Below are 27,539 nucleotides of genomic sequence, written 5' to 3' on the forward strand. Positions count from 1 at the left end.
TGAACAATATTTCAGCAATCACTGTTTACAAACCTTGGCTTAATTTCTTCTAAAGTTATTGAGAGATTATGGATTTTTCATTATCTCTGTGACCTTTGATCTTGAAGTAAGCAACTACTGGCCATGGGTGATGTCTCCACCATGTTTCACAAACTAAAACCTTATTACAGGGGATTTACTCATTGTGACCCTGACCTCATTGCCTCAATATCTATTGGGGTCATCTGGTAGCCATGGGCTATGTCCCTACCAAGTTTCAAAAGTCAAGACTTATTCTTTACACGAAGTGTCAATATGACCTTGATCCCAAAATTGTTAGGGTTCAACAAATGGTCAGAGCAAATCTCCCAATAATTAATTATTAAATAATGGATTTACGTTGTTTTTTTTTCTTTTTCATAAATGGATTTACAAATCGTCACCTTAGTGCAGTAATTGTTTAACTATATAAGAGTTAATCTTTTACTGCACTAAGGTGAGAAAATGATGCAAATTCATGCTACAAGCCTCAAACAGTATATACAAACAAGTAAGGACAAACTCCCCATTGTGTTTAGGAAATACCAGCAACAATATATCATCTTTTAAAAACATTTTATCATTCAATTATTACATTGCTTATTCATAATAATTACTTATATAGACAAATATACAATTCTTTCAAACACAAATAATAAACTTAACCAGTATTGTTAAAGCTTAATACCGCTATATTCTAAAAATATAGGTGAATAAAATCAGATCACAATACAACTTGTGATAAATAATTTCATTGTCTGTCATAGTAAATTTAAATTGTTTAAAAACTGGCATGGTACCCTGCTATATCTGTACAGTGTATCTATCATTTTTCATCTTTCGTATAAATGTAAGTTTGTTTTAAAAACCAATACAACTACATGTAGCTAATGTTTTTTTAACAGTGTTACAGTTTAAAGATTTTTTTTTTATTCCAGAACATTTCAGCATTCAATGTTAGTTACAGGTTTTTCATTATAAGAAAACAAGAACATTTCGATATGAACACATATGGTTTAAGAACATAAATGTTCATGCTGTATAAAATCATTTTTTATCCTCGGAACACTGAATGTGTTTAACCATACACAAGTAAAAGAAAATATAGCAGACTTAATCATATATCATATTTAGATCTTGAGAGAGAAGCAAACTGCCAGGTATTTGATTAAAAAAATAACTACCATAGAACTAGATTAAGAAGATTTGCATAAAAGACTTAAATTTCATTTTTGTTGTTTCCGTACCCGGTTAAAATCTCAATTCAGAACAACCGGATTCAAATCTCGGCTCAGAGCAACCCCGATTCAAATCTTGGTTCAGAACAAACGAATGTCTTCTTTTAAAATCATTATTTGAGATTTATTTATTGCCAGTCATAACACATTGGTTATATATTGTAAGACACTGCTCGACTTTCATACTGGTCAAATTTCACTGTAAAACATTACTACATAAAACACGTAGGTATCAAGATTCTTTGTGATGAGATGAATAATTTACACAATGGGCGATGAGATATAAAAACGTGACTAGAGCTAGTATCACGTCCTCTCTTTCTTTTTGATTGGTCTTTTACTCATATGTTTTGTGATGATTTCTGAGATTTTAGGTTTGTGGTCTAGCACTTTCAACATTTGAGCTTTAGCATCGTTCAATTGATCTGATATTAACTTGCACCTCTGAATGTTGCCCTGAAAAATGGATAGAAGAAATTGTAATACAGTAAAATACACAGTAAAAACTATGTAAATATAAATGCCTCAAAATTGTACAAATCAATGAAAGTTACAAAACACTTTTATCATAATTCTATGAGCAGAAGATGATGAATAGCTTCCATTTCCACAACCTATCATCACCCAAACATTTACTGAAAAATATGTCCCCAAATAAGGAAAAATCTATTATAAACTTGCAAATTCATGCTAGCCGATATAATGCTATCAGAGCTTTAGGGTTGAATGTTGATGTGTTTTATGTCAATATCAAATGGTGACTTTCTGTCAGTTCTTACTAGTGTAAGGATACCAAAGGTCACCAGTACACATCATTGGATGATTTCAGACTTTAATGGACACTGAGTAAAATCTGTGACCTTGAGTAAAATCTGTGACCTTCCTTAAACCATCATAGTAAGTGTTTAATAAATAACATTTCTGGATTCCATAATACAGCAGTGAAGGTCATCAAGTGTTTTTAAAGCTTCATGCTTAACCCACTAAGTCATGAAGATTCATGCATAACCTACTAAGTCATACAAAATGATAAAGCGGGGAAAAAACACATCATCATGGGGATGATTTGAACAGACGACTTGTGGGAAGTCAATATTTTGTGTATTTATAGATCACTCAATATTGTTGTATATAAATAGATCACTCAATATTGTTGTATATAAATAGATCACTCAATATTGTTGTATATAAATAGATCACTCAATATTGTTGTATATAAATAGATCACTGAATATTGTTGTATATAAATAGATCACTCAATATTGTTGTATATAAATAGATCACTCAATATTGTTGTATATAAATAGATCACTGAATATTGTTGTATATAAATAGATCACTCAATATTGTTGTATATAAATAGATCACTGAATATTGTTGTATATAAATAGATCATTGAATATTTTTGTATTTAAATAGATCATTGAATATTGTTGTATATAAATAGATCATTGAATATTGTTGTATATAAATAGATCATTGAATATTGTTGTATATAAATAGATCATTGAATATTGTTGTATATAAATAGATCATTGAATATTGTTGTATATAAATAGATCACTCAATATTGTTGTATATAAATAGATCACTCAATATTGCTGTATATTAATAGATCATTCAATATTGTTGTATATAAATACAGTGTAACTTCCGAATTCCGGAAACTTCTAAAAACCGAACAATTTTTTCGGTCCCGATTTTTTGCCCTTCTATTTGCTATTAATATAATACTTCTGAATTCCGGAACTTCTAAATTCTGAATTCTGGACGATATTTTCGTACAATTAGAGTCAAATCAATGCAATTTTACCTCCAAAAACCGGAAATATCCAAAGGTGTGAAAAACATTGTAAATCGAGAATGTTTACCCTGCAGGAAGATTTAATCTCCCTATCGATTGTTTACTTATTGGCGGTGATCGTGTAATTTGACACGCGTTAAAATCACAAACTGTGAAAAGGTATGTTTGAAGTGATGGGGTTAATCAAAGTAATTTACGGCGGTCAGTTAATTTGAAGTGTTTATTAGCGGATTAAATGACAATTGATTCGACAATGTATGCATCAAACGTCTTTAGGGATTTTATTGCATTTGATGTGATAATTAATTAACTAGCATCGGACGATATGTAAGTTTATGCAATTAACAATATTTCTACAAACTGATAGAAATTCAAAAGCATTTGCAGGTAAGGTAAAAATGTTTTCTTTTCATTCACATCTTTATCTTGATTAAAAGACTATTACATATGATATTACAGTAATGGCCACATCTTCCTTGACATTTAGTGATATTAAGTGGCTTAGTCTTGTCCACATTATTATAAACCTCTGAATTCCGGAAACCTCTGAAATCCGAACTTTTTGACAAGTCCCATGGGTGTTCGGTTTTCGGAAGTTACACTGTAGATCATTCAATATTGTTGTATACCTGAGTGAGTTCATGAATCATTCCAGACTCATCTTCCAGCAGACTGGTCTTGAGTGGAGGTTCCGGTCCAATAGCTGCCTGTAGACTGCTTAGCTGATTATTTAACTCTTTTTCCAACTCAAACTGTAACACAGTCCAAAAACAAATCATAATAAATACCGTTAATATATTTCAAAAAATGGTAACATTCTGTCATATCTTTACAATTACAAGTGGTTATATTCAAAAAGCCATATCCTTATAATAAAAATATTGCATAACTAACTGTCAAGTTAACTTAGTCTTTAAAAAAAAAAAAAAAAAAAAAAAATTAAGGACACTGTGTTCTCATATAGTGTGTTTACCTTAAGTGTTTACAGTTTAACACACCTTCTTTGTGTGTACTCAAAATGAATATTTTAACATTTAAAAAAAGACCTGAATTTTGATTATTTACAGGTGGCATTTAAATGTAAAGCCGAGAATACTATAAGAAAACATACCAGGTCTTCTATCTGTGCTGCCATATGATATAATTTCCAACCTGATGCTTTCTGTACAACCCCTTTTTGATTTGACAGTTCATTAACTGTAGGTCGACGTTCGTCTGTAAAATTCATCACACATTATTAAATATACGTCACTACCACATAAACAACATATTTAACTGTTCTCTTTGAAAAAAATATCATAAGATTTTCCCCTTATTTATAAACTTACATATTCTTGGTGTAAAGCCTGTTCCTTTAAGTCAGCTAGTATCAGTTTACACTATAGTCAAAAGACAGAAGGCAACTGCCTAAACTAAAACTTTTTTACCTCAAGCCTGTGATTCAAAACAACAGACTGGAAGAAATGTCTTCAAATCAAAGTGTTACCGACTAACTTTTAAGTCAGGCTTTAAATAATGATAAGTTTAAAGTTAACTTAAGTTCATAAGTTAGTTTCAAGTTCTTTTTTTTTTTTTTGGTTGGGTTTTGCATCGCACCAACACAGTACAGATCATATGGTGGCTTTCCAGCTTTAGTGGTGGGGTAAGACATCAGTTGCCCCTCTGTACATTATTTCAAGCTGCACCAGGCAAGTGAGTAGAACCACCGATGTTTGGTAAGCTAGAGCTAGGATAGCTTTCTCACATGAACAATCCGTTGACGTTTGCGCAGCTCGAACCTACAGTGGTGAGAGGCAAATGGTTTGAAACTTCATTACTAAGATGATACAATAAAATAATGTCAATATACAATTTTTATACGTAAGATATGTTAACATTACAATAATGAAACTGACTGATATACCTTTAGGTTTAACATCTGTGTATCTGTTAAAATGATTATTTCTAGGTTTCCATGAAATATTGTAATAATTTAATAATGCTACGCCTGGTCGACATTTCTCCAACGTCCATCTTATACCTTCATCATCTACATACTCTGAAATATACAATAATCTCAGTCATATACAAACACCAATCCATAAACATTCAGCCCAAACAAATATGTCATGCTTGAGTAAACATTTTTAATGATTATTTACATGCAATTTTACACAGAAAGCATGTAGTATTTTAGGGAACAAAATTTCAGCAATCAATCAAAAAGTACTCTAGAATATGTACATGTATATCTGTTTCCTGTATATGAAATTTGCTGTATGTACATCTGAAGAAAATCCAATTTTAAACTACCGAGATGTTCAACTGAAATCATCAGTTTGCCTGACCATGTTACTTTTATTTCTTAATAAAGGTTTATTTTACTTTAAACATCATGTGTTAAAACAATGCTGATTCAGAAACTGGGGAATGACAGATCCCCTATACTTTTTACAGTCAAGGCAATAAATAACTGTGTCTATAAAATTCTAAGGCAATAAATAACAATGTCTATAAAATTTCAAGGCAATAAATAACTATGTCTATAAAATATTAAGGCAATAAATATGTCCATAAAATTTTAAGACTATAAATAACTACAGTCTAACTTGCCCATGCGACCACGTGTATTAAGCGACTTTTGTCTTAAACGACCACTTTAAATTCCCCCCGATCATTTTTTCTCTATATCTTTAATGTATTAAGCGACTTTTGCTCAACGCGACCAGCGACCGCTAATTAGTCACCTACTTGAGATAAAGTTTTTCATTAAACGACCACTTTTACCTGTCAAGTAATTGTGTTTTTAGAGAACGCCGCCTTGTTATGTCACAAGTGTCAACAATCAAAACACAACAAATAAACGTGTGAAAAACTCTATTTCCCAAACCGTTTTAGCGTATGCAAATGAAGGTTAGTATACGCGTGACGTGTATTATCCAATAATATCGGATAAACAATGCAACGCTCCGCCCCTACTGAGATGGTGTATACGCTTGGCTTGTTGACATTTAGACTGCATTGAATTGACCTTGAACTTGATCAGCAGTTAAATTTATCGTAACAATTAGATGTAGTTTGTTTATTTCAAATGAAAAAATGCACAACAGAAAACATCTTCACTATTAGGGTTTTCGTGTTGGAGACAAGGAAAAACAACGGAGAAGTTAACAAATTCTGGAAAAAATGTCAAACATGTACGTAATGGATCAAAACTGTTTTGCACCCCGTTTTGTCAATAAATATCAGAAAGTTATTTTTTACATTTGCATCCATTTAGATTATCGAAGCGTACTAATAATTCAACATTTATATAAAAATGAAGTTAAAAAACATTCCTATCGCATAAGAAAGATGTCATTTATAAATTTTGACTTTTATATCATGCCGACTGTCTTAAGAGACCGTTTCATTAAGCGACTGTTTATTTTGCGCGGTCGCTTAATACACGTTTGACTGTATATCCATAAAATTTTAAGGCAATAAATAACTATGTCTATAAAATTTTAAGGCAATAAATAACTATGTCTAAAAAATTCTAAGGCAATAAATAACTATGTCTATAAAATTTTAAGGCATCTATAAAATTTTAAGGCAATAAATATGTTTATAAAATTTTAAGGCAATAAATAACTATGTGTTTTCAGGCAATAACTAACCAGTCTATAAACATTTTAGAATACTGTAAACTCACCATCTCTGATCTCTCCTCTATTATCATCAGAGAGAAGATCATCTTCATCTTCATCAAATAGGTCATCATCTTCATCCTCCATTGTATAATTATTACACTCCATATCTTCCTTTACACATGCCTCTACTAGCTTGTCAAACACACTGACCGGCGTGTCCTTTATCTCTTCTGTTGCTTGTCTGAAACAAAACACAGACATAGTTTAAATTCGTTTCTTGTTTTCTTACTAAATCACATACATATTTCAACTATGTTGATGGTTTGATGTGTCAAAAAACCACACAGTACTATATGTTTGTATATTTTGTTGGGTCATTACAACACTCGTATGGCAAATTTTGAGCTTTACTGGTAGAGGAAGACGTCAGGTGCCCCTCCACACATTACTTCAGACACATAAGTTGAATCACTAAAGTTCCACAAACTAGCTGGATAGCTTCCAATTTTCATAGAGCCCTAGCGTGATGCAAACCATAGCAGTGAGGTGCAAGTTGTTTGAAATTAATGACCTTCACCACTTGGCCAATGACCAGATCACTCTGAACATTTAATACTCAGATGGCACCTGAGAATAGGCCCAAATTTTCCTTTCAATTTTAAAAGATTGGTTTTCTCACAATAAACAAAGTCAACAACACAGCTAGATTTAAACAATTAATAAGAGAACATGTAAATTGTAGTCAGAAATTATAACCACATGGTTATGGAAATCCCATACTGTAAGTCAATGTTCTTAAAGCCTGATTAAAACTTAATCTAAATAAAACAAAAACAGTATGGTTTTGGGGTTTAATATGTGTGAATTAAGTGTCAGATGTTGCACTACTAGTATATACATGAATCATTATAGAAGTTGACTGTATGCAAGAATAACTCTGTTTGATAATTGAAATTTAATTTTCATTATTCTGTCAAAACTGGGGATCTTGATAACCTTATTAAACTAAATAGCAACAACAAGTTTTTTTACTATTTTCTAACAAAACAATGAGAAAGCACAAAAGCCAGTGTCTTCATTTTATCTTTAAAAAAAAATTATTAACCCTGTATTAGCATTTCTTAACCTAGCATGCTTTTCATAGTAATTACATAAACAGTTTAACATATACTTACAACAACTGTTTTCTTCGTTTCCGTGGTGACGCTTCAGGAGTATTGTTGGTATAACCTTAAAAACAAACCCACACAAACACATGTTTTTTTAATTAATTAGGAATGACAATTTGAACATGGAAGTTCTTTCTATCAATGGATTAAGGCACACACGGCCATAAGGCCATCTATCTCTTTCTAAACAATTTTTCTTAATACATCATGAACACAAGAAGTCTACTAAGGAAACATTCTTAATTTTTTTTTTTGTTGGGTTTTACATCGCACCAACACAGTATAGATCATATGGCGATTTTCAGCTTTATTTTAGGCACAAACTGGACTTGAGTAGAACTGCAAACATCCTGTAAGCTATATACCTTCCTCAAACTAGAACTATCACTAAATGTGATTAATACCCCCGCAAGATTGCTTAGGGAATGAGGATGTTACTAGTAACAGAATACCTTGTAAAACAATTGAAATACAGTTTTGGTTGTGGGCAATTAAAGATAGTTGTGGTTCTTGTATGTTGCATTTCCTTTCAATGTGGTTGGCCATTGATGAAGTTTTATTGAATTACTCTGCAATAAGTCCAGAAAGACAAGGAAAAGGAACAAAGGGCAATAACTCTATAAATACTGAAGATGGAGTTATGGTTATTGTACACTGCACTTCCTCTCATTGCACTTGACCATTGTATGAAGTTGTATTGAATTCCAACTACAAGTTTTCAAGTTATGCACAGGACAAAAAAGTAACAAAGGGCAATAACTGTAATTAGTCCAATTAGAGTTATGGTTCTTGTGCACTGCACTTCATCTCACTGCCCTTGACCATTGTATAAAGTTTCATTGAATTCCAACCATTAATTTTCAAGTTATGCACTGGACAATAAAAAGTAACAAAGGGCAAAAACTTTTAAATGAGTCCAGAAAGAGTTATGATTTCTGTACACTGTACTTCCTCTCAATATACTTGACCATTGTATGAAATAGTATTGAATTCCAACAGGTAGTTTTCAAGTTATGTTCTGGGCAAGAAAAAAGCAATGGAAAAGTAACGAAGGGGAGTAACTCTATAATTACTCTGGACAGAGTTATAGTTTTTGTGCACTGCACTTCCTCTTATTGTGCTTGATCATTGTATGAAGTTTTTTTTAATTCCAACCAGTACGTTTTAAGTTATGCTCTGGACAAGGAAAAGTATCAAAGGGCAATAACTCTGTAATTTGTCAAAATGGTGTTATGGTTCTTGTGCACTGCACTTCCCCTTATTGTGCTTGACAACTGTATGAAGTTGTATTGAATTCCAACCAGTAGTTTTCAAGTTATCCTTCGGACAAGGAAAAGTAACAAAGGACAATAACTCTGTAATAAGTCAAGATGGAGTTATGGTTCTTGTGCACTGCACTTCCTCTCAATGTGCTTGACCATTGTATGATGTTATATTGACTTCCAACCATTAGTTTTCAAGTTATGCTCCGGACAAGGAAAATGCAACCGCTGGACTGACCGACCCACCACCGGGTGACTCCTATATACCCCCCCAAACTTCGTTTTTGGGGGTATAATGAAAGAATTTAATGTCCTTGGCGGAATTCGAACCCAAATCAGTAAGGCTCAAGTGTTTTGAAGTCAACAATAAAGACCACCTGACCACTGATCCTCCTATAATATACTTAAAGAAAATTTGATATGTAAGTCTTTATAAATTTAAGGTAAGTGAAACCTCTATTTCAAAATCTTTGTGACTTTTAAACTATATATGGTTAACCTCTATTTCAAAATCTTTCTGTGACTATGAGCTACATACAGTTAACAAGAACTTACCATTTTCATGAGGATCATGCATTTCTTGTTTAATTTTATCATGAGGTTGTGTGGGTGTGGTTGCTTCACTTGAGAGGGCGGTATCTGTTGATGATTGGCTCTCACTGAAACACATAAGACACACCCCTCTGAATTCACATGTCACATAATAAGAAGGGTCATAATAAACCTCCTTTAAACTGTCCACTGCTTACTCACGGGATTCTATATGAAAAACCTCCAATGTATAATTCAGCCACCAGAACAAAATGGTCTGGTCAGAATTCAGTAATCTAGCAAGTCATGACTGATTTAAAAAAAAATACACCCTTGAAAATCATCTTAACATGATGTTAGTAAAGAAAAAAAAGAAAGAAAAAAATGTCTGCATTGAAAGTTTAAAGGCAATGAAATTATTTCAAAACAAATAAGCTCATTTTAAAGCATTAAACTCATTCTTAAGCCAACAAGAAAACTTTATTGCCAATTAACAAGTTTTACAGCTATCTAAATGGTCTAAACCAATTAAACAATTCTGTGTAATTTTAAGTACAATTTTAATGTAAATATTCATTAACAGATATCTTTATAAAAAAGTCACAATGTTCAACACAAAATTCAAAATATGTTTTAACTGCAGGTAAAAAGCACATTCTTTAACTTCTGCATTTTCTCGCCTGTCAATTAACTTTTCAATTATGCCACAGACTTAACATTATTATCCACTCAACTATTTCTTAAACCACACCCTACTGGAAATGATTAGCCTCTGCCACAAGAAACAAGTCAGACTAGCCTGTGCAGGCTCTACATTATTGGCAGCTAAATTTTTGGTATTTTGTTAATAGAATCTCTTAAAATACAAATGGAATGTTCCAAATTAAAGGTAGAGAAAGTTCAGCACACAAACAAAGCAGGTTAAGGTTTAATAAATCAAAATATAATCTAAATAATATTATAACATGTATTTCTTTTGTTGATTTTATGTAACATTGATGATGTTATTGACATATGATATTGCTCCTGTTAGTTAGAAGACCTAAATAGCAACGACAAGTTTTTTCGGCCCCGTTTTCCTGAATTATTTCACATACAAGTAGGCATCCATGAAGAACTCAATTACTCTGATCCTTCTATAAGCCAGCTAGGTAACTTACTCTAACTAAAGAACATAACTTCCATTGCAAGATTTTAACAAAGAGAAGCAAATTAAACAAAATAAGCAACCATAAATAGTTGACCATAAAGGCCAATTCTTACAAGTACTCAATAAACTTTAAAATAAACTAAAAATGCCATGCAAAGTCAAAAAGAAAACAAAAACTCAATTTTCATATGGCTTACAATCTCTTCGACATGAAGCATAAGGGAAATGGGGTATTTGGGTGATAAGCAATTTATGGGATGAAAATTAAAGCTTTAGCAATTCTGTTACAGCAGTTAGAAACTAATGGAGATGACAGGACAATTAAATTAGCCACGTCATGACAAAACCAACATAGTGCGTTTTCGACCAGCATGGATCCAGACCAGCCTGCGCATCTGCGCAGTCTGATCAGGATCCATGCTGTTCGCTTACCAACTCTATTACAAGTAGTGAAACTTATAGCATAAACAGCATGGATCCTGCACAGACTGGTCTGGATCCATGCTGGTCGCAAACGCATTATGTTGGTTTTGTCATGGTGCGGCTCAAATAAGCAAGTTGCAGCTGAACATGAACTACTTACGAGAACGGAGATTCTCTTGGACCTAATGTGTGTGGATGGGGTTCAGTTTTAATCAACCTAAAACAATGTTGGTTTTTAATTTTCAGATTATGACAAAATATCTCAAGAAACATACATATAATGTCAAAAGTTAACTTAAAACACCATAATAAAACTAGAATTGTTTACTGGTGAAAAATTATACAATTTCTTTTTACATTTTCAGACATGAATGCATTCCACAGGATAGAATCACCAATCTTACATAATAGTGCAGGATAATTGAACTCCTTCCAAGAGTTCAAGGTCAGCCATACAAAATATTGCAATTGAGGACATTTCATCATTTTATAAATCTATAATGTAACCTTATATGTGAAGCACAACTTAGGATAACTGAACTCCTTCCAGGAATAACTGAATCCTTCCAGCAATAGTGGTTCAAAGAAAGCAATATGAAATATTGTTATAGAGGACCATTTCTCCCTTACTATCATTTTATAAATCTATAATGAAACCTTATATGTGAAGCACAACAAAAATAGTTGACACAATATCAAGGCCTAAATTCAACTTTGCTGCATGTGTAAATACTTTTGGAGGTACACAAAATTTCAATTACAAACTCATAAATTTTTAGTATTTATAAGAAAAATTATATTATTACCTATATGTAAATATACATGTTTATTTGTTGAAAATTTGTTCAGAGTCAGAGGATTGAATAGTTCCTCACTTAATAAAGATAACATTTGTGACAATAAACTTTACTACAAGAACTACTATAAAATTATTACGCGTCATTTTCTATCTCTCTTGCATAGAGCTTGGGTTAAATTTAGGCTGCATACATTTAAATAAAATACCTACATACAACACTGCTAAGCAATCTAAATCTATAACTTTACATGTTATTTATTTATTTCATATGGTTAAATACTGAATTTCCAATTATGCTAGAAAGTAGAAACTCACAAACAAGTTTATGCCCCACATGAAAATGAAGCACAGTTGTTATAAAAACCTACCCAGATGCCGGAGTTTTTGGTGAGCTCATATTGGACTGTGGAGTACTGTCTGGTCGTACCTCAGGCCTCGGACTGTGAACTTCTGCTGAGGTCATTGCAAGCTGCTTCTTCACAGCAGATACACTGTTAACATAAATTATTCTTACTACATTCATCTGAAGAAATTCAGAAGTAAAACATGGCTAATACTGTGAATTCCTATAATTTCGTGGGCAAGAAAATTTCGTGGTTTTGTCGCAAAGAACATTTTCGTGGGTTCTTATATCAACAGACTGTTAATTTTCCCAAAAGGTAAAATATAAATAATACAATGCAAAATAACCTTACAGCAGATGAAATAAAATTTTGCTGGATCTTAAATTTTTGGACTGACCTATCCACAAATACCAGAAAATTAATGCCCCACGAATACCAGGAAAATTAATGCCCCACAAAAAATATTGATTCTGCAGTACTAATACATGTTTTTTGTATATATGTAGAAGAAGCAAAATCTAAATTTATAATTTAAAGATCTCAAAGGTTTTTCTTTTTTTTTTTTTATTTAACACAAACATTAAACAAGAAGATTTACAATGTCATGTATTATATTATTTTCAATCAAAATCTTTGCTTATTTGATGGTTTTTTTTCTTGCAAAAAATACTTAATGCCTAAAACAACACAACTGTAGGGTTTTCATTTTTATGTAAAATAAAAGATGTACCAAAATATAAACAACCGATTTGGCCAAGGGTCAAGAGAGCTATCTTAACCTATAGGCTGAATATAAAACTGACTTTCACAGCATTTCAACCAATGATATGGATAGTCAATCTGTTAATAATGAAAACCCTAACAAACCTGGTTTATAATAAACTTACCCTTCATTTGTTCGCTTTCTGAGTATACTAGGACGAGGTGAGGCATTAGGGTTACTGACTGGGGTATTACTGGCTGTAATAGGGGCTGCTTGCCCTATCTGTGGAGCATGTAGATTCTGTGTTGCCGTGAACAAACTGCTTGCCACAGCGCTCACAGCATTAGCTGCCTGCTGAACTGTTTTGTCAGCTGCCATGGTTACCATACTGTTTGTTAAAGCTGCTGTTACTTTGGCTGCACCTTTGAGAAATGGATTAATATGTATAATATTTTATAAATCAATTACTGATTCTTATCTAAATAAAATTTCTAAATTTTTTTTTTCCATCTTAAATTTACAATTTTTTGTTTTTTGCTTGGTTTTACATTTCACTAAAACTTCAAAGGTGATATGGCTACATACCATACCACCTTTACTGGTGGAGAAAGACCCAAGGTGCCTAAGTGTGTTTTTTTAGGCACAAACCGGCACCTGTGTAAAACCACAAACGTTATGTTAGCTACCTGTCCCTTGCAAAAATTTGAACCCATAGCAGTGAGGGGCAAGTGGTTAGAAGTCAACATTAACTACTCGGCAAAAGACTCCCTTATTTCACAAATAAAATCTCCTCATGCAATGTACATGTGCTCATATTTTTATAGAAAGTAAATTAAATACTGTTAAGTTTTTGGACTAGGAGCTTCCAAGATGTCTTATCAGACTTTGTGTTATGAATTATTATTTCAATAATTAGATATTGACAAGTCTAACTTCAACCATCCTACAACATACACCACCCCCAAGCAGACTAAAAGCTGATTGACAGCTATGAAATAAAAATCTTCATAACCAGGTTAAAACACTTGACTTACCATCTGTTACAATAGAATGTATTTGAGAAGCAACGGTTGCTTGAACAGCAGCAGAATGAGGCTGGGATTGCCGTAAAGTTTCCTGCATCACCATTAACGGATGATTTAAACGAACGTTCGCACCACTGGTTGCTTGTGATACCCCTTGGCTAGCAGCTTGTAGGGATGCTGCCAGGTTCGCTGTAGTCTGATTAGGTACTGAAAAAAAAGATGATCAGTATGGTATTATAAGTATGTACAAAAAATGTTGACAGAACAAAGTTAGTAGTTAACTCATCGTAGAATAAATGTTCAATGTTCGATATTAATTTATATTATTTGAAGAGCATTTACACACATGAACAACATTTATACTTGTTCATTAAAAACAGGATATTAAATGAGTGTAGGTTCAATACTCAATCTATTCAATGAGTTCAATAAATTAAGTAATGAACCTACACGAACATAATATTCTATTTATCATATACCCAAAATAAAGACTGTTAAAATTGCAAAAAAAATCATTTTTCTTTGACGCACATATACATGTAGTGTAACGCTAACATTTAGCGTGTCTTTACGCTGTATTTGTATAACACAAATGACGTCATGTCAAAATATTTGCACAACCGCGCAATACCATTTTTAAGAAGTCACAAAATCTGCACAGGTATGTGATAAAATTACCAATCAAATATCAGCATGTTTTTCCTTTGGTTGAGTAGCAAGTCAAACACAAGGGTATAACATGATGCGTCTCTTAAGCAAAATTTCTATTTGAGCAAACTACAATTACCTTCTAAATACAGAACAACCATCCTGTACTATTATATCAGTTTGACAACTTCCAAGCCTTCAAATTCATTTTTCTGTAAAGGTATTCAAACTCAAAGCCTTTTAAAAAAAGTGATTTAATGTCAACCTTAAGACACTGAGGTCACTCACAGCTCACTACATAATAAGAGTGAAATAATAATGCTGTACAAAGTTAAAACTTACACATTCCAGGCCGGGCTTGAGCCTGTGCTACAGCAGCAACTTGGCATCTCATCAACTGCTGGTAGTACGGATTTTCTAGTGATGTAATGTATGGGAGAAATGGCATAGTAGGTATAGACCTGAAAAAGATAAAAACAAGCACTTTTTGCATCAGTTAACCCTTTAACTTACTAAACTGTGTGTTTGGATAGTAATCAATTGTAAGATCAAATAATACAACTCTCCAAAAGGTATTTTCAACCCTAGTCAGACTGCACAGATATGAAGGTTGTCTTAAAACATAAATAATTGACGTTACTCTGCAGGTAAAATTTATCTGGGAAAATGTTATCTATTTCGGCATACTGTGAATTCACTTAATTTTGTGGGTAAGAAATTTTGTGATTTTGTAACTAGGATTAATGTAATGAGGATAAACCTCACTATCCAGCTTACCTTATATACAATTAATGTAATGAGAGAAAACAAACTTACGACTCTCTATATTCAGTATGGGGTGCATTTGATGTAGTGACTATTGGATTGCGGCACATAAACAAATTACTGGCTGGCTGACTATGTGCTGGCAGCTGAGACTGAGTACTGTGTACAGGTGCTGTATGACTCTGTGAGGCAAGGACAGTATGAGAGTGAGCCGGCTGAGGCTGGGGGAAACTGGTAGCCTCGGTACGATGTTCCGCAAGACTGGAGACAGTGATGGTGGTAGGAACAGCGTGGCTCTGTGGAGTTTGTTGTATTATATGTTGTTGTCTTTGTGGCGGTACTTTTGCTGTAGAAAAAAACGAAAAAAAACACTGAACTTAATTCTTTTAACAATTCCCAAAACTAAGGCCATTAGGCATATATTTCATAATGGGATGGTGAATATTTTGTTGATTCATCCTAGTTTTTACATTATACTTTCCAATTGTCATCTTTTCAAAGTTGGCTTATATATTTGAAATAATAACATTTTTCAATTTTAAAAATAGTGTTTAAATTCCCAAATCAGCAGAAATATACATTGACAAACCAGCATTTTAACTTCTATATCGCAAATCAAATACATGTACTGTAAAAGGCATGTCCTTCTGATGCGTTTTGCTTTTTTTGCTGGGTTCAGAAAAACCAAAGACAGCCAATAAACTTTAATTTTATGTCTTTCCACTCAGAAATATATGCAAACAGTAACACAAAATTCAACAACAGCTGGGGTTTTTTGTGTATGATATGATCCTTGCTTTGATTAATCTGTCATATTTTTTCCCCAAATCAACTAGTGTTTGAGGAAGGCCGAAAAGAAAGGGCAAAGGGAATTTCTAAAATCCATAATGCTTAATAGAATATATTATGATATCTCAACAGAAAGTATAATATTCAAGTTACCTATAGGAATGGTTGTAGATGTAGGTCCAGAACTTATTATAGGTATAGTGACAGTAGTTGTTGATAAAGCTACCGTAACTGAACCCGTGCCAACTGGCTGACCTGAAATAAAACAACATTTTATAGAAAGTTTGATATACGGTAGAACTACTATGTGTCAAACTTCGATTAGTCTACTTTCTCGATGTGTCAAAAAGTACGATGAAAGTCTTGATTTTTTTCTCCTATATATTCTTTATTGAAACCTATGTGTGTCAAATTTTTATGCGTCAAATTTTTCTGTGTTGAAGTTCTTACTGGTCTGTAAAGAATAATTCTAGAATATTTTACCATAATTAAATATAATTAGGTCAAAGTTTATCAATCAATTTGACACCTTTGCTCTTGAGAAATTTTTTACACCTGTTCTAGCAGATTGTTTTTAAACACCAAATGATAGTTAACCTAGCAAATTTACACAAGGGCAATCAGTGATGACATGTGTAGCCTCACGATAGCCAAATTGCATGTTGCAGCTACTGTGTAGCAGGAAACACAAAAATCATTAAAACTGCAAAACACATTTTTTATTCAAGGGCCATGACTCGGCTAAAAAATCCTTCAACCGGAAAAACCAGTGTAATATGTGCAAGTACTCGAGCTACTGATCAATCCTGTAAAGTTTCACTACTCTGTAGAGGCGACAGAGAAATACGAGTTGATCATAATGCACTGTTTCCAAAGACTTCTGCTACATAAATCATAACTGTTATATAATTCATCAATTTCAATCATTTTCTTCCAACTAATGTTTGTCAAATACATCTGCCTATTATTTCATGCAAAAAGTCTATCAAGGTAGATTGCAGAATGTCAATTGTTCTATCCAGTTGCTTGTCTGCAACTGGAAAAATAGACAAAAGGGCATTCTTGGTATCTCTGGGCTAGTAAAAAGATGAAAAGTAGATTTTTTCCCTAAACAACCTTCGTGTGAAATTAACAATTTCAGATAATTTCAGATACCTAACCCATCAAAAATGAAGGTACTTACCTCTGTTTCCTTTAGCAGCAAGAGTTGGATGTTGAAGGACTTGTGTTAAAGGTGGCGTCATCATCACTTTCTGTTGTGATGTCATATTCAATGCCTGGTTACTTATTTTAGCAGCTTGCAGACTGCCAGCAGGTTTCCCGCCAATTTCTGGCTGTGTCCGTGATGCTTGTAATGTTATTTGAATACTTGGCGTGCTGCCAACTGTAGTTACATTGTGCAGGGATATACTGGCTCTGTAAATTAAGAGTGCCATGCATATATAATCTCTGAACCGATTGCATACTTGTTTAGCAATCTTTTTCATGTGCTTGGTCATCTTTGAATTCATTAAATCTTAATCTAAACATGGGATTAAACAACTTTCAAAAACCAAATTTCATGTTTAAAACTTCACATAAAATTTTTTCTTAAATTCTTTGACAGGTTTTTTTTGTGACTTTTTATTTTGAAGAAATAAATTTCCATCCATGATTCTTATCACATTGACAACCTAGACTCTTGAGATTGTTAAAGGCATGGTAACTAAGATAGTATGGCTAATCGTTAATTTTATCACTTAATGCTTCACACCTCCAGATGAGCCAAAATATTTCAAGAAAATCAAACTTGAAAAAAAATGTATCAAGATTTAAAGAAAAGTAAAAGAGATTCAAGATTCATTTCATGATTTGCATTTTATGTGCAATTTATGACTGATTTTGCATTATTTATCACCATAATTCTACTGCGTCACTAACGCAGTAAGGTATAATTTGCATATTTTGGCTCTTTTTTAGTAACTTTCTTAGGTGGTTTGTAAGAGCCGTTAACAATGTGTAAATTACTTTCTTTGTTCACTTCACAATATTTAACTTTTAAATACATTTTCAAAATTTGAAAATTAGCAAGAATCTGGAGGCATGCTGCTTTAACAAAGTGAATTTTGGTTATAAATTTCTAAACAGTAAAAGATACCTATGTGCATCGGAAGTTTGGGCAGAACCTATACTTATAGCTGGTGATGCAGATCTGTTAGTGGGTGGGGTAGCGGGTCGTATCATGTGTGGAATGACATTTCGTATTTGTCCCGGTAAATTTAAGGCAGTTGCTTGTATAGATGTGGGCAGGGTCTGTCGCTGTATATTCACAGAAGAGCCAGATCTCACTTGAGCCGAGGCAACTACACCTGAAAGTATTAAATTTATACTATCATATACACTATAATACAACAACATACACTATTAAAAGGAGAAACAATAAATAGATTTTTCAAACAAGAGCTGTTCCAGAGCTTATTCTTAGTCTAAAATTCTTTCTTACATTTTTAAGAGCAAGAGTAAGATAAGAACAATTATATACTCTGTATATTTCAAGAGTATCATAAAAATCAATGTAGCCACATTCTTCAAACTAAATTTAAGAATAGTATTGTAACAACTGATACATGTATAGTAAAATATGGGGTCGTGAAATATTTGAGAGAAATCAGTAAATGCTAATGGCAATAATGATCTACCTATGCCATTAGAGTAATGCCCATTCAGAGATCTGCCAAGAATTTGAAAGTACTGGGCCCTGGGCCCACTTGGTCTGAAAATGATGGGCCATTTTTACCAAAGTATGGGCCTTGGGAAAATAAGTAAACATTGACCAAAATAACTGTTAAAAAGTTTGTAGATACATGTACATGTAATTGAATTTCCCCGGTAATAAAACTTAAATCATATTTTATGACAAGTGGTTCACTTATAATTCAGTACTTTACCAATAATTAAAAATTATGCCTACATGGTAACTTTCTAACTAATATTAATTGCAGGCAAAAATGAAAATATTTTTTTAATGGCTGCTCAAAAATTTGATATGCAAATTTATTCACATAATTGCTGGTTCTTACTTGTAATGTCTTATATTGTGCACTATCCATTTAATTGTTCCTACTTTGCACAAAATGTCCCTTACCAATGTATATTGACGAATTTTATTGCCCCTTGTATGCCTCTGTGTAGACAGCATACATCAAAGACATTTGCCGACAGACCTTTTGATCATGAAAAAAGTCATGCACAATGTTTCTCTGATTGGTTAATCACCCTGTCAAACATTCTGATGACGAAATATACATCTTTTTTTACACTTCATCAGCCAAAACTTGCGTGAACTTGAGTGACCTTAGGGTTGATCAAGTTGAACACCTGTCAGATTATACTGTAACTTACAGCATTTCTTAAAATAGCAACACTTTTTTTTCAGTTACCGATAATCATTTTAAATATTAAGTAGTTGTATAATTTGTTTGTTTGTTTTATTGGATTAAATTTACGGTAGTAGAAATGAGTATCTGTGTGGGAAAGGGATTATGAGAAGAAATGCGGTAAGTAGATAACATGGACAAAAGCTATAGGGGAATGGATAAACTAAAGAATATGCGTAATTACAGGAGCATTGGTAACATGTTGCTGTTGGTACCAGTTTTGACTGGATGACTAAATAACCCAGCAGACAGTTTTGTTTTCTTATAAGTCTGGCACAGATTTTAGATGCGCCCATGGCCCTTTGCTGCCGATTTTCCTGCGCCATTCTCATTTTTTTAGCGCCAATGGCGCAAAATCGCGTCCTCGGCAGATCTCTGCCATTAAACCAGCACTTCCATGCAGTCTGACAAGGCACTATATAATTGACTGTTCAATTCTACACTCTTTGAGTATACTTCCATCATTTTTGTTAACAAAATTCCTCACAGTTACAATAAATTATTCAAAGTAAGTTCATTCTACATTATCAGCTTGGTAAAAGTCATGCAATATCAAACCTACCTCTTGGCAAATGAGAGAACTGCGTCTGATGATGTATGGTAGGTACAGAACTGCGCACTATGGAGCTTACATTTGGCACTTGCAAGGTGCTGCTTGTGGCTGTAGTGGTGCTGGGACCACTGATCTGTACAGGTATGATACCTGTTCCAGCTAGGGTGGTAATGTTAGCTGTCGAGGTCAGAGATAGAGGGGCTTTCTGTATCTCTGTAAAAGATCAAAATTAAAACAAGTGTATGTATAGTAGAATAAATTTGTCCTGAATTTATATACTTCCCTTTGGATTAACAAAGTAGCATTTGACTTTTCATTTCAATCAAAATGATATCATACTAGGAACATTTTTTTTTATCAATTTTAAGTCCTTCACTCAAGTAAAATTTCACTTTGATTTGAACAAACTAATCAATTATTTTAAAGATAAAATAGTACAAAATTTCCAACTTATGCTCATTATTAGGTAACACCAATATGTTGCAGATGATTGTTATAATTTTTCCAAAGTCCAAAGAATGTTTTGCAACAACTGTACCAATATGTACCAATAAAATTACACATTTTACAAAGAACAGGTTTTGTTCTTCTTTTCATATATTTTTAGTCTGATGCATTGGCACTGTAAAGGTCATATGGCAACTTTCAAGCTTCACTGATGAAGGAACACCTCAGGACACATACTCTGTACATTATTTCAGACACAAATGGGTACCTGAGTAGAACCACAGGCCTTAAGAAAGCCAGCTTGATAGCTTCCTCACATGAATAAAGCCAATGTCCAAGGTGGGATTCGAACCCACAGTGATGAGGGGTGATATATGAAGATAACCCACATCACTCAGCCATGTTTTGAAAAATCTTAATGTCTTCAATATATGAGGCTAATTGTATGAAGATAGCCTACAGACTCACAACAAGAATGAGTACTGTACATACCTTTCTTATGAATAGAAGTAGGGTTGATACTTGTTATCTGATGTGCAGCCAATGGTTTAGCATGGCTTCCAAGAACAGGAACTGGAGCAATCTGGCGTCCCAATGTTTTTGTCACCTTTCAAAAATATAAAACATACATTTAAACGCAAAAGAGATTTGAGTGAATTATAATTTAATCTTTTTTGTTGGCTTCCTTTAAAATACAAAGGATGCACTGACAGGTAGATAATGACAAAATAAATTTTCTGCTGAAGGATTCAAGGAAGACCACATGTGCCCCTTTTTGCATTCTATGTTGATGCATTAACCTTAGCTTTCTATACCTTAGACCACATGTGCCTCTTTTTGCATTCTATGTTGATGCATTAACCTTAGCTTTCTATACCTTAGACCACATGTGCCCCTTTTTGCATTCTACGTTGATGCATTAACCTTAGCTTTCTATACCTTAGACCACATGTGCCTCTTTTTGCATTCTATGTTGATGCATTAACCTTAGCTTTCTATACCTTAGACCACATGTGCCTCTTTTTGCATTCTATGTTGATGCATTAACCTTAGCTTTCTATACCTTAGACCACATGTGCCTCTTTTTGGATTCTACGTTGATGCATTAACCTTAGCTTTCTATACCTTAGACCACATGTGCCTCTTTTTGCATTCTATGTTGATGCATTAACCTTAGCTTTCTATACCTTAGACCACATGTGCCTCTTTTTGGATTCTACGTTGATGCATTAACCTTAGCTTTCTATACCTTAGACCACATGTGCCTCTTCTTGGATTCTACGTTGAATGCTTTAACCTTAGCTTTCTATACCTTAGACCACATGTGCCTCTTTTTGGATTCTACGTTGATGCATTAACCTTCACCTTCCATGCCTTGTCCAAGTGACATAACAGAAGAAACACACTAAAACTGAGCATCGTTATTCAAAGTATGATCACATTCTTTAATATTTAAAACTGTACTTATTCAATTTGTAGAAAACCATACACAACTAGCCCATTCTATTTTAATGTCTTGAAACCTCATGTACATAATACGATCTGGGAGGAAAAGTTCCATCATATTTCATTCACAATAAATTTCTTCATTAAAGAATTCTCTTTGCTAAAGAAAAATCAGCACTGCCAGCACATGCAAGTCAACACTATGACTTGATCCTTTATACCACTTAGCAAACAATAGCATGGCTACATGGTCAAGTGGTTAACGCATTGGACTAGTAATCTAAGGATTGCTGGCTGCATGGGTTCAAACCCTATCAGGAGCAAGTAGTTGTTTCCTCAAGCAAGAAACTTTACACTCATTGCTCAGCACTGGTTGGTTCCTGGAACCAATTCTATAAACTTACCAGTTGGTTCCAGAAAAGGATTCTATAAGCTTCTAGCTTCCTAAACAATCAAAATAAAATAAATTCTGTATAATCCAAACAATAATGACTAAACATTTTCAAAATAGGAATTTCAGGCAATAAGAGTACAATAATACCTGGTATGTTGACACAGCATGGCTCATATTCAAAGCTAGAGGTGCAGATGCTGCCGACCCTATATGAGCTTTAGGAATCCTAGTCAATAGCTCTTGCTTCTGAGTATCATCTACCCGCCTGTCACCTTGACCCACCGGAAAATTTGGATTGTTTACACTCATCTGTCATACAGAAAATAAAATCTAAACCTTTACCCTTTGAATTTGTTATTGACTGTTCCTGTCTTGAATTTGACTAGTTAGTGACATGTCTAGGGCACCAACAAATTTTACAATTTTATTTGACCTGTTGTGACCTTGACCTTCATTTTGCACAAGACAACTCAACTCAACATGGAGAACATTTGTGTTTAGTTATATTAAAATCCATCCATGCATGTAGAAGTTATACTTGCAAATGAATGTTTTATTCTGTTATTTGACCCTAAGTGTGACCATGACCTTTACCACAGACACATTTACAGCGCAACACTGCCTCACTATGGAGAATATTTTTCTTGAGTAATATTAAAACCCCTCCGTGAATGTAGAAGTTACGCTCAAGACACGGGTTTTGCACTGACCCCAAACTGTGACCTTGACCTTTCAGCAACAGACATGGGTTTTAAGTGCGACACACCATCCCATCATGGTGAAGATTTGTACCAAATCAGTTTGTAAGCCTTCAAAGAATGAGCAAGATATAGCCTAGACAAATCGGGATGGACGCATATACACCAATCTAAATGCCAAAAGTGACAATGAAGTCAGACTCACAACAAGCGGGCTCAACAAAAAAAACAATTCCATAACTGTTATAAAATTGAACTGGGCAAATTGCCAATGTCTGTAGAAAAATGCAGTTCGTGGTCAGACATTGAAAAAGACATTGTCTACCCAAAAATATCTTGATGTCTCTTTGATAAGTTTAATTAGTTGGGCTAAATTTGGAAGTTAATCATCCAGGTAGGGAACTGTCGAAGATTTGTTTTGAAAGGCTACTATAATACTACTGTCAGATAATTACAAATTAAACATAACTGTCTTAATTCAGTTTAAATTTTGTAAACCTGGTAAAAAGCAGACATGCGGTTCAATTACCTGAAAAGTAATTGATTAAATTAATGATTATAACCCAATTTTCAGTAAGATTAATAGTTTTTGGTTAGTAATTGATTAATAATTGGTAATCACATAGTGAATTAATCAATTAAGCATTGTGAAATGCATATTTTACTGATCAGTTGTACAAAACCACTATTTTATGATAAACCTTCAACATTACTCATTAGTTAATTACACACCTTCTTGGATATCTTTCATATCTTTGGGTATATTTAAGTATTTCGTGCCGCCGAAATAAAGGGACTTTTTATACTAAAAATGTCCTGCGTATATACTTTATTCCTATTATAATCAATATTAATGAGTGAACATAAAATTTTATCACTTGAAACAGTCTTTTTACACTGATAGATATTTATTTAACTCATAGCTAAATCCCATTCCGACAATTTAATTGTGAAATGTCAACATCTCCGCGACTTGCACTGATTTTTTTTCCAACATGCCTTCACAGACTAGAACCTTATTGTATAATTAGCAATACTAATTTCTTCATTAATGTTCACACAAATAAATCTACTTTGAACGTTAATAGGAATAAACAGACAACACGTAAACGCGACCTAAAGACCAACATAAGGAATTTTAGCACTTTACGGCAGTACCCCACCACCTTGGCAATTTGTCTGGAAAGAATTTCGGCTGTTTACGGGTGACAGCTGAAATTATTTTGCAATTCATGACATCATACCTGTACCAGTACAAACGTAGGAAAGTCATCTAACATAATATAGTAATTACCTTTTCAATATTCACGATATAAACAAGTAAACTACATTTCCTTTCGCATTCCCCGATAAATTGATATTTGGCTCTCGGTAAACGACGTCATGTATTATGATTTTTGATTGGATAGTTGTTGTCACATGGATCCATACCTTCCGGTTTCTGGTTCCCGACGTCGTAACAAAATCTGAGGCAACGGCCAAGTACAAAATTTCACGCAGCACCTGTTTCTACTTAATTAGGTCAAATGCAGTAAACCAGCTAAAATACTACGCTATTCAAAGTTTGAAATTAATATGGGCCCATGTAGCAGCCATTTATTGAATTTTTCATTTGCTGGGTTCCAAACCGAAAGCAAATAGGTTTGAAAAGCACCAAAGAAGAAATCTTTAGTTCACTGAAGGAGTAACGTATCTCAAAGTAAACTTCTGTAACACGGAGTCTCAGCATACCGCGGAGTAATTGTAGGTACGCGCTAACTAAATTTTCCGGCACTATAGTACTAATTAATCTGGCAAAATGGTAGCGGAAATGGAAGATGTCCTTTTACATTGAAACATATAAATTGCCATTGTATTTAATCCTGTAAATATTCAATATTCCCTCAACAAACAACAAAATATAAGATAAAAAATACGTTAGATACATTATAAAAGAAACATCAAGTTAGCCCATGGGCGATTTTAGGGTTCTTCAAACGATTTTAATTCCATTCAGCTTCACCAGAAACTAAGTCAGTAGCTTATATAGTTAGACCAACGTTTGAATGTTCTTCTTCTGTGTGGAACCCTCATTACTAGAAAAATATTGATTGAATCATCAGTTTTAAAAAGCGCGGTCAAGTTCACAACCAACAATATTACTGTAATTAAGTCACCAGGGAACTTGACCAATATCATGCTCATTAGAGTAGCAATCCCAAGACATTTTGCGCACAGGTAATAAATTAGTTCTGTTTTACAAAATAGACAATAATATTGTAGCATTAGGTATTATTCAACGTTTACAGCTTTACACAAGACAATTGAGGCATTACCACACTCAAGCCTATCATCTTGAATAATCATGAATTAAATGACATATAAAGTATAGTCTACCTGTGGGATACTTTCCCCACAGAATATAGTCAGTGCTGACACAGTCTCTGGATTTATATAGAAAAACAGAATCCCTGAAGAAATACGAACACGTCAGCGCTGATTGCGTGCATTTTGACTGCTATTTGAGTCTTTTAAATTTTTGGAGTTTTTCGTGTTTTGAAATACTAACCGTCTTATCTGTGATATGTAGGCTTCATAACCTCTTATCCCCTTTCAAAATTTCATTTTGTTTAGTTTCGCCTATTGTTTTCTCGTTTAGGTGACATGCCTTATATTACATGGGGACCAAACGCCGCTTTTCATGGAATATGGCACAGAACCTGGGAAGTGTCGCATTGAACTTATTGAAGGTTCAGTGATGACCGCCGTATGAATACATCTGCGGATGTGTTCTTAATTTAAAATTTCACCATTTTTAAATTTTGAATTCTGCTGAATCCGGTGTTAGGGGGCGTGGACGGTAGCTCGCATATTTCAGTAATGTTCATTAACAGACTCAATCAAACCGAGCCTGCACTATTTTCATTTTGTACTTTTGGACGTTCTTTAGGGATTCTTTTTTAATACTCTTTTTTATCTGCAAGAAAACATTAAACAGATTGTAGAATATTTACGATTCTTTTTTAAGGCGCTAGTCTTTGTCCCCATTTTTCATCACGTTGTTTGGTCGTCTTGTGTAAATTAGAGTAGCATTACTGTAGAGGCTTAGCATACAATCAGTTTTTCTAACACCAACTCATGGCCATTATATCCAGTAAATGAATAATAACGATAACAACAGAAGAAGAACCAGCTTCTAAATAATGTTACCACTTTATATGCAAAATAAGGAAATCAAAGTATTAGTCAGATTGTTATTGACACCATTAGTATTACAATGCAAGTTCATTGCCATTTGTTTAGCTTAAATTTTAATTTCCCGCGGTTCTTAGTATGAAGTTCCCTTCTCTTACACTACGTAATCTTAAGAGTATTTAGTTGAATAATTATATAGCTATTAAACATGAAATTCAACGATGATATGCCCAAACACATGTTTTCGTTTGAGAAATGTTGCTAAAAAAAGTGAGCACCTTTTCGGCGCCGCCCTCTATCCAAAAGATACATCAGGGGTTTGCCAGAAGGGGGATGTACCCCCTTCTGTTTGGGGGGTTTGAAGGGGGCGGAGTCCCCCTCATCGCCAAGAAAATTTTGGACTTGTGAGAGGCTAAAAATGACCCCAGGTCGATCATAAGGTAACGTGTAACCAACGCTGAAAAGCCTTTGACTCTACCTCAATCCCTTGAGAAGTTGCAGCACTTTGAAATAAATTTTGAATCGAGGCAAAATAGTGATTTTTGGCAATTTTGAGATGTCCCCTCGTTGCCATGGTAACAGGAAATTTAAGACTGAGCATGTCGTTACAAAGGCAATGGTCCAGTCAACAATTGTGCCAAGTTTGATTAGTATATTGAAGCATTTTTCATTGTTTCATAGCAGTTTGAACTTGTAACATGTGGCTTTTCAGTGAAAACGGACATTTTTCACAATATGTTCATGAGGGAAAGGGTTAAATTCTAATTTCCCTTGCTACTTAAAGTATGAGGTTCCCTTTTCTTTTGAATAATTATATAGCTATTAAACATGAAATTCAACAATGATATGGACAAGTGATTTGAATAAAACATCAAATGCTCATCGTTTATTTTGATATTTACAGCTTAGACTATTAGCCAGTGCCAATGGGCGTGGACGATAGCGTGGCTTACAACTTCCATTACCGTCCGTGAACATACTCAGTCAAACTGAGCCTGCAACAATTTCTATTTTGCCGTGTTGGGTTTTCTTTCGGGACTCTGTTTTTCTTTATTTTTTTTATAAAATTTAAGTCTACTCACATACTCTCACTATTTTGTCGGATATTGTATTTCGATGGGACACTTATATT

The 27,539-nt window shown here is 33.7% G+C and overlaps 1 protein-coding gene across 2 annotated transcripts; it reads right to left on the reverse strand.

Annotated features, from left to right (window-relative positions):
* Positions 1 to 577: 577 nt before the first annotated feature.
* Positions 578 to 24,664, reverse strand: LOC132718328 (histone deacetylase complex subunit SAP130-A-like). 2 transcript variants are annotated; one of them, XM_060702031.1, is made up of 20 exons: positions 24,528 to 24,664; positions 22,683 to 22,844; positions 21,188 to 21,302; positions 20,258 to 20,461; positions 18,417 to 18,627; positions 17,463 to 17,695; positions 16,433 to 16,534; positions 15,542 to 15,836; positions 15,068 to 15,186; positions 14,087 to 14,284; positions 13,237 to 13,474; positions 12,374 to 12,496; positions 11,367 to 11,423; positions 9,658 to 9,761; positions 7,847 to 7,901; positions 6,734 to 6,912; positions 4,964 to 5,098; positions 4,172 to 4,275; positions 3,690 to 3,812; positions 578 to 1,712 (listed from the first exon to the last, which is right to left on the reverse strand). In XM_060702031.1, exons 2-20 carry the CDS (start codon positions 22,842 to 22,844, stop codon positions 1,563 to 1,565), a joined length of 2,907 nt encoding a protein of 968 aa, XP_060558014.1. In that variant the 5' UTR covers positions 24,528 to 24,664; the 3' UTR covers positions 578 to 1,562. The 2 variants fall into 2 exon arrangements, with proteins under 2 accessions (XP_060558014.1, XP_060558015.1); XM_060702032.1 differs by lacking the exon at positions 11,367 to 11,423.
* Between the last annotated feature and the right edge of the window lie 2,875 nt (positions 24,665 to 27,539).

This window comes from Ruditapes philippinarum, unplaced genomic scaffold (genome assembly GCF_026571515.1).
Source record: "Ruditapes philippinarum isolate M1 unplaced genomic scaffold, ASM2657151v2 ctg4676_1_1_1_1, whole genome shotgun sequence".
Classification (NCBI taxonomy): Eukaryota; Metazoa; Mollusca; class Bivalvia; order Venerida; family Veneridae; genus Ruditapes; species Ruditapes philippinarum.